The 8,759-nt window shown below is 39.4% G+C and overlaps 1 protein-coding gene across 4 annotated transcripts in view; it reads right to left on the bottom strand.

Moving 5' to 3' along the window:
* Nucleotides 1-1,134: 1,134 nt before the first annotated feature.
* The window catches only part of SSBP2 (single stranded DNA binding protein 2), a 296,005-nt gene continuing 288,380 nt past the window's right edge, over nucleotides 1,135-8,759 (bottom strand). For all 4 annotated transcript variants that reach the window (XM_004420399.3, XM_087430094.1, XM_004420402.3 and 1 more), the window contains one exon: nucleotides 1,135-1,721. In XM_004420399.3, coding sequence (XP_004420456.1) covers nucleotides 1,692-1,721 — 30 coding nt within the window. In that variant the 3' untranslated portion in view covers nucleotides 1,135-1,691. The remainder of the gene's footprint in view (nucleotides 1,722-8,759) is intronic.

Genomic DNA, 8,759 nt, shown 5'->3' with positions numbered 1-8,759 from the left:
TAAACATACTGCCAAATTTCCACTTTAGAGACCAGGAGCCTAAAGAAAGAAAGATTCCTCTTACCTGAGACTGAACAATGGTTTTCAGGGTCTCTGGAGTCTGGATACATAGTTGATGTTTGTCAATGGCTATTTGTCTCATAATTTTAACAGAAAGGGTCACCAACTTATCTGTTATAGTCTCAAATTTAAGTCTTCACACTCTTCTATTATGATTTTGGGGTCTGTATGTATGATTGAACACAAAAAACCCAAAAGATCTGGAAAGTGCCATAGAGCACGGTGCTTTCATAAGGGAAGTGTTTTTTGTTTTTCTTTTAATTTTTCTAATATTTACTCATTCTTTTCTAAACAGTTACACAAAATAGATTTAGCCTGCTGAAGTCAATGGCTGGATGAAATATGGTTACTATAAGTGATTTCCCTCTAAATAGGTCTCATATCCTGGGAACACAGCAGGTGTTCAGCCATCAGTGAGAAGGTGTGCCCGGAAGGGATGTGCTGGTTACCAGTCAATTCTGTTGCTAGTCAGCAAGACACCTGGGTCAGAGAGCAGCCCTCTAGAGCCCTCGGGGTGTGGCAGGAACTATTTTCCCCCTTGTGCTGAAAGTCTCAGTCATTTGAATGTATCTTCTTCGCAATGTCTATGTGGAACTGTTCCCAAGAGTCTGAATAAAAACCAGATACCATTTCACATTAGTATATTAAAAATTTAGCTCTAGTATTCCTGGTGAGAAGTGACAAATTTAAGCAAATGGTTTTGTTATCACTTCTGGGTTTCATCATGTTAAAGAGAAAATATGTTGCTAAAAATATGGCAACCCCTGTCACTTTATTGCTATGGTCTAAGCAATTGGGGCTAATGAATGATGTTTGGTCTCATCTAAGACAAACAAATCAGGAATTCCATCTACAGCAGTTATTGCAGAAATACACTGTGTTAGGCCCAAGTTCAGTTTTGTTGATTTGAAGTATTTTTCCTAAATAAAAAGTACAAAAATACTTTTCACTGAAGGTAACTGAGAAATTGTTTGATTTGACATAAAGATAAAGACACGCTTTCTTCTTTTTCTGAGACAGTACACTTTGTGATTCACAGGATAACTTGCATCAGACGCAATTTAATGAAAGCTCTCAAATAAGCGATTTTATTCCTATCCATGATTGCAGACATTTACAAAACCATAACATCTGAGTTCACCTTAAAAAATAACTTATATAAAGCAGTGATATACACAGCACAAAATAGTTCAGGGAGGGGCAGGAGCAACTTTTAATAATTAAAATGTAAACGTGAAAAAAAGGATGGAATAAAAGTCCCTACTTATTTCTACGTAAGATGTCATGTGATAATATTTTACAATGTCCTGTGGGTCAATGTACGTATGTGTGTATGTCCATGTAACATACACATATACGATACATTCTCTTTCCCACACATATACATACACAGATAATTATTTGCAGTTCAGTTTAGGGCAATTCTAATATGCCGCTCCGTACAGTTGTTTGAATCATGTTTGGACCCGCTTTCTTCACAAAATAGGGGAGAGAGCAGGAAATAAAAAGGTCGGTTTGGTGTGACTGAGATTCCTTTGTTTAACTGTCCACTGTGATGAATAATTTTCTTCCGTAGTAGTTCTGTGAAGGGCTGACTCACTGTGGTTTTCATGAGGAGACTTGGTAATGGATCACACACTCATTGTCATGCTAGGGGAGTACTAGAAGGAGAGAAGAATCCATATTGTAACAACAATTCTTGTACAGACCACTAACGTTTCTCTTGGTCAACAACAGGAACTATGAACTTTAATGTCTTAAAATCTCTTATGCTCAAGCTTTTAAACTCATACAACATGAAAATAAGATGGTAAAAAAGTAAATTTATATAGAATTGACTTAGTCCTGAAATTTTTAATATTTCCTCTGGAAAGCAACCAATCTCATTCTCTCCTTGGACTTAGGTGGTTGAGGGCCCGGTTCCTCAGCCTTCTCCTTCCAGCCAGGTTCATGTTTCGTGGGCACTTGTAACAACTTGGGTAAATTCAGTCCAAGGCTGCATCATAATGAAATAAGTATGAGGGATACTCTTTGTTATCTACTAGCTATGTAAACTGGGGAGGTCACCACACCTCTCTGTGCTTCAGTTTCCTCACCTGTAAAATGGGTTTAATAACAGTATCTATCTTAAAGGGGTTTGGGGAGGATTAAATATAAAATCCTTAAAACCATGTATTTGTTGAATACACAGAAAGAGCTCAGTAAATGCTATATTAATAGTGTAAGGAAAACAAAACAAAAAACAACTCCCAGCTGGCCCTGAGAAGCTCTCATTAAAGCATTTAGGAAACTTAAAGAGTCTGATTTATACTTTAGCATACAAGCCTCTTCCCCTAGTCTGTGGCTGTAATCTCAATCACAATCATTTCTGGGTGGGAGGAGGGCACTGCGGCTACACGTTATTTGTCAGTTTGATGAGGCTGACAATTGGTAAAAGGTGAGGGTTTCAGAGATTTGGAAAAGAAGTCTCAAAAATGATTGAGAGAGAAACACAGAGCAATATTTTCATAATTATGCCAATCTACCCTCATATTCTCCAGGACTAGACTGTGACAGACAAGTTCTAGAGCAGCACTGTCCATGGACGTGGTCTACAGTCTGTGTTGCCTAAGACCAAAGCCACTAGCCACGTGTGGCTACTTGAGCACATGAAATGTGGCTAGTGCCACTGAGGAACTAAAACATTAATTTATTTAAATTTAAATATCCCCATGTAGCTAGTGGCCACCATTTTGGAGAGCCCAGTTCTAGATGGTCTGAGATGTGGGGAGGTGATGGTCTCCAGATGACCAGGGTTTCTAGATTAAAATGTAAAGGTGGACCCTTAAATATTTTAAATGTTTTATTAAAAACCTGTGAGGACCAGGGCAAAAGAGAATTCCTTTCAACATGCTGATAATGATTATGCCTCATGGAAAGAGGCAGAAAAAAATCAAGTGGATTGGTCCTAGGCTGTGGGGACTTAACAGCAGTAGTGAGGCTCCTGGGAGGGGAGCATGGACTTTTTAAAAAGGGAGCAGACGGAAGAAGATGAAGTGAATTCCACATGAGCCGAGGTCCTGCAGGAACCAGAAACGTGGTATAAGATGGGGACTGAGATAAGGATGGATTTATTAATACAGAAGAAGCAGGATCCCCAGGGTAGAACACAGGGTGACAGTGGCTCATCCAGCAGAAGTCTGGACCAGAAGTCATTAGGGGTAAATCTAGGGCTCAAACGAAGAAAATCGCACTGCTGCTGAGTCAAGGTGATGACTAGGCCTGAAGACCGGTCACTGGACCACAGGGGAGGATGTTAATCCTTTCAACACAGGTCAAATCAAGGGAAATCTACTTGTTAAGCCCCAAATTTCCTTTCAGTATAGGAAAGCTAAATTATATATGTTACTGACTCTGTGTGTTGGCTTACAGTGAGTAGGATGATAAAAAGGGGAGACTGCCACAGAAGAGAAAGGGGACTCAGTTTGACAGAAAAACCTCTCCCCCTTTACCCCTGACAGTGGCAGCAGAAAAGCAAAGCAAAACCAAACCAAATAAAAACCCCAAAACAATCGTAGACAAGGTCTGAAGAAACGGAGCTCCCCGACTCAGTGCTGGAAGGGGGATATACCCCATTTCATCAGAGGATACCATGCAGATCTCCCATGATAAATAACGACAGCACGAGTCAATGAACTGTCCACAGCCTTTGGGGAAACAGAATTCTATTTTGGTATTTGACTTTCAGGGGTAAGAATAAACAAGAAAATAAATGGATACCAACGTTTTATTAAAAGTAGAAAAAATTAGAGAATATGGCACAACGGGCACAGAAAAATCTAATCTATGCTTCTATAGCTATTGTTATTTACAGTAAGAACCGGTGATCCCATCGGTGCCGTCCGACAGACTCTCCGTGATGACAGACGTGCTCTACTCTGCTGTCCAACACAACAACCATTAGCCACACGGCTACTGAATTCTTAATATGTAGCCACTGCAATCTAGGAACTGGAAATTTAGCTGTATTTAATTTTAATTAATTAAACTTAAATAGCACAGCTAGATCATCAATCATTATTTTACGACGAAGATTTTCTTGGGTATATTGTGCCAATACTCTCAAAACAGTAGAAGATACTAAAGCATTTCAGAAAGGACTTCAAAGGAAATGTCTGAAAAAAATTTCTGGATAAGTCATAATTAACTTTAGAGACGATCTCATCTAATGCACATCCTCATAAGGATTATTCCAGTTCATTCATATGTCACGTCACATTAGGAAATATAGTCAAGAATATATTATGGATTCATCCTAATATACACTGTTAAAGTACGTATATGTGTAGACAAATACATATGCACATTCTCTGCTATCAACCATGTTTGTTGGTTGCTACCATCTCTTAACACTGGCAGTTGTTAAGATTTTTAACTTGCGATATTTCAAATGTCTTAAGCAAACCTTACAGAAAAATGCAAACTTGTCACAGATTCACTGGGAGGTTAGGAGAGCTAGGCTTGCCCAGGGAGGACACTAAGTGGAAAAATAGGGTACAAGAGAGAAAATAAGGGCCAGATGCAGGTCGAAAGGATGGAAGCATCAGCTTCAAGAAATATAACTTAGAAAAATTAGCAAGCATCTAATAAAATTTAATTTTGTATAGTACAAGTAGCTACAAAATGATGCTCTCAGGGTATTTGGCGCAGTGGAGTGGTCTGTGTGTGTGTGTGTGTGTCTATATAAGCGACGTGCTGTTTGCGCTGCAAGGGCTGGAGACTGCTCATCTGCTGTCGCCTTTATGGAAAATGCTTCAACTAAGTAAAATTAAGAGAAATCACAAAATTTCTAGGAAAACTCACAATATGCAAGCAAAAAGGAATTTCGCTAGTGATGACTATTCTTCCAAGTAGAAGAGAAGTGGTTTACAGTTTTCCAGACGTAAAGGAAGAGTAGGTGTTAAATGAGTATCATATTTAGAGACATGAAATATTCACGGTGTGCTGCCCTGAGACCACACTGCACTGTTGCTACTGTGCTGCTGCACCAATATGCCATGACATATTGTAATGTTTGTGCCAAAATGCTGTGATATCAGGTTGCCCTGTTTCAAAACTATTCGTGAGTCTGGTTCTCCTCAATCAGATGATAAAATGGCTCTTACGAAGCTGTTGACAGCATTAGTGTTTGGTTTAGCAAAAAAAGTAAAACCTTAAGGTATAATTTTAAACACACACTAACTTATTTTACCTTTTTATGTAAAATACATTTTGAAATGGCATGCTTTGGTATGAACTAGAGAATCTGTGCTTTTCCCTTTATTATACGGAGTTCATGGACCATGGAACCCATCAGAGACATCTATTAATTCTTTGAACAATATGCATAAGTTCCTGTTTACACACTTCAAGAACACTTCAGAACTCACTGCATTACTACTTCTAAGCATCTATATAGTATTTTATCTTCTTAATGAGAGATAAGTAAAGAATAGTGCAGCTACTCGGAGCTGAACAAAAGAGAAAGAAATGTAGGGTGCATGTGACTATGCAAAAAATATTTGGGCATGTGTGATTTTTTTACAACAGCAGAAAAATGACAAAGGGCAGTTAGGGTAATAGGAGATGATCCACCACCTTGCTTATAATCACGTTTGCCCAACTGATTATAGTTCATGCCACAGAGAAAATATTCTGCTAAATTAATCCAAGAAATAAGACTAACTGCTCTCTTTACTTGAGAAGCATGAAGCACTATTTTTGAACTAAGCCTTTTTGGAATTTATATTTTCAAAGCCAAACATTTTATAGAGTTTGAACACTAGGGGGCATCTTTGTTTCTTGAAATAAAGGCCTTGTTTATGATCAAAAAAAGAGGCTGAACAGTGAAACATTTTTGATTCACATTTTTCAGTGTGAAGCATGTCGACATTGTAAGGTTTCCGACTTTGGGTTGGGCATTTTTGTGTCTGCACATAATAGGTACTCCGCAGATGTTCACTCCGCCCAGGCTTCCTCCCATGGTCTAACTTCAAGATAAAGACTGACCAGCCCTCAACAGGGGACTGTTCACAAATATGTGCTTTTCAGGGTTGTATGCATTAAAAAACAGTAGAATTTGCATGTTCATTCATTGGAAACTGTTTTCTTTCTGAATTCATTGAATAGTTCTGCTTTTCCTTGATGATAAAGAGAACTTGTTGGAGATACCTGGCCTATTCACTTCTTTAAGGCCTTACATTTGTCAGCAATGAATCTCTTTTGTCTTCCTTCCTCTCTGCTCTCACTTCTTGATCTTTTAAAAAGGTCTAAACAAAAACGTGTGGTCATGTGACAGAGAGAGAGCCACAGATCACAACGACATCATTCATAATACGCAGACCCCTCACCAGACAGAGTGGAGCAGGCCGTGTGGACCTGCTCCCAAGGCTGCACTACCCTCCAGGCGGTGGAGCGGTTTCTCAACCACCATCCAATTATTTTTCCTTTTGGTAGTTTTCTGGTGGGGAAAGGAGAGAGGGAGGGAGGAGCACGGAGGGAGCTTTTGTTTTCTGCTAACTCTGCCCAGCAGTCTGGCATTTTACCTTCTTCTTGGCTGAAGGATAGTGAGGCTGGGCCAGAAGCCGGGAAGGGAGAAGCCCTGTGCGGCTGCTCTCTTTTCCATGCACATATCCACACAAGGACCTGCTGTTTCACGTGTGCATAGTCAGCCGGAGTTAAAGGATGAGGAGGGTGTTTATTCTGTGCAAAAAACGTTTTCAAGTCCTGTTATATCTGATTCTCTGATGCCCTTGAAGAGCTTTCTGATGCCACCTCTGAAGTGGCACCCCTCTTGTGACTGTTAAACAAGGCAGCAGTCACCAATGACAGATCTGGGAAGGAAGCAGGCAGAGAGTTCCTCTTGTCTCTGCCCCTAAAGTCACGTGGAACCCTTTTTAAAAAGTTTTTTCTCCAATCCAAAATTAATAATTTCCTCTGTACTTTAAAAACATCTGGTTTATATCTATCATAGCACTTACTAATCTGACATATGTTTTCATTAGTTGTGTAAGTATGTTCTTCCCGTCAGATTGCACTCTTTGGGGTTAGGGATGTGTATATTATCTCAGAATACTTGGTCCTTAACCTAGTGCTTTGCATATAGCATGCTCAATAAATGTTGAACTGAACTGAATTAATTATCATACACCTCACTGAATTATACCATTTTACTGCTAGAAGAATTAGTGGAAAAGGAAATAAATGTCTCTAATTAGATAAAGTGAACATTAACTAATTAATTAAAATTAATTAATTTGTCCATAGTCTTGAAGCAAACTAGGGAAAGACCCAGGATCTAAAAAATAATTCCCATAATCCTAAGCATTATGACAAACTATACAGTTTCTCATGTTTTTTGTATTTCCTCACCACTGACAGGCTAATCTTTTTATTTATTTTTATTATTATTTTTTTTTTGGTGAGGAAGATCAGCCCTGAGCTAACTTCCATGCCAATCCTCCTCTTTTTGCTGAGGAAGACTGGCCCTGAGGTAATATCTATTGCCAATCTTCCTCCTTTTTTTTTCCCCCTTTTTCTCCCCAAAGCCCCAGTAGATAGTTGCATGTTATAGTTGCACACCCTGCTAGTTGTTGTGTGTGGGATGCTGCCTCAGCATGGCTGGAGAAGCAATGGGTTGGTGCGCGCCCGGGATCCAAACCCAGGCCGCCAGTAGCAGAGCGCACGCACTTAACCACTAAGCCATGGGGCCGGCCCCTAATCTTTTTATTTTTTATATGAATTTTTTTTTTTTTTTTGTGAGGAAGATCAGCCCTGAGCTAATATCCATGCTAATTCTCCTCTTTTTGCTGAGGAAGACTGGCTCTGAGCTAACATCTATTGTCAATGCTCCTCTTTTTTTTTCCCCAAAGCCCCAGTAGATAGTTGTATGTCATAGTTACACATCCTTCTAGTTGCTGTATGTGGGACACGGCCTCAGCATGGCCAGAGAAGCGGTGCCTCGGTGTGCGCTCAGGATCCGAACCTGGGCCGCCAGTATCGGAGCGCACGCACTTAACCTCTAAGCCACGGGGCCGGCCCTATATGAATTTTTAAGTATGCCTTCTTTGTCCTCACTAACCATATATACGTAAATAAAACAGACAAACTAAAGATCAGCATAATTTTATTTCTAGTTTTCAGAGAAGTAAAGTCTTGTCCCAAGCAGAGGTGCTAGAGAAGTAAAAGAATCCACAGAACACTCGACATTGGATTCCATTTTGGGAAACAGTTATTCTGTGCAAAAGTAGATATGTTACTGGCCACTGTTTCAAATTCTGATGTGACTGCCTCTGGTAAAGTTTGAGTTAGGGCAAAATGAGGGTAGTTCTCCTGATTCTGTTTGTAGTTTAGTAGATCCTCCATAATAAATTTTAATGATGGCAATACAGGTGTGGGAGCACTGATCCTATGAAGATGAAATTACTTTGGGTTTTGAAATCCTTTATGCTATATGCCAGTTCAGTAGTTCTCAGCAGAGAATGTGCATCAGCATCACAAACAAAGCTTTTCCACATTCAAGCATGCCCAGCCTTACTCCTGAAAATTCTAGTCCGCCAGGTCTAGGCAGGGTTCTGGGAAATTGTATCTTAAAAATTCTACAGGCGTTTCCAATGTGCAATATTAGTTTAAAAAAATCATTATATTATGTAACAACTCTTTGAGAAAAGACATGTTTTTTT

The sequence above is a fragment of the Ceratotherium simum genome, chromosome 4, assembly GCF_057802395.1.
Source record: "Ceratotherium simum simum isolate JZ-2026a chromosome 4, ASM5780239v1, whole genome shotgun sequence".
Classification (NCBI taxonomy): domain Eukaryota; kingdom Metazoa; phylum Chordata; class Mammalia; order Perissodactyla; family Rhinocerotidae; genus Ceratotherium; species Ceratotherium simum.
The sequence above is the reverse complement of the archived record's forward strand: the minus strand, read 5'-3'. Positions and strand labels throughout refer to the sequence as shown.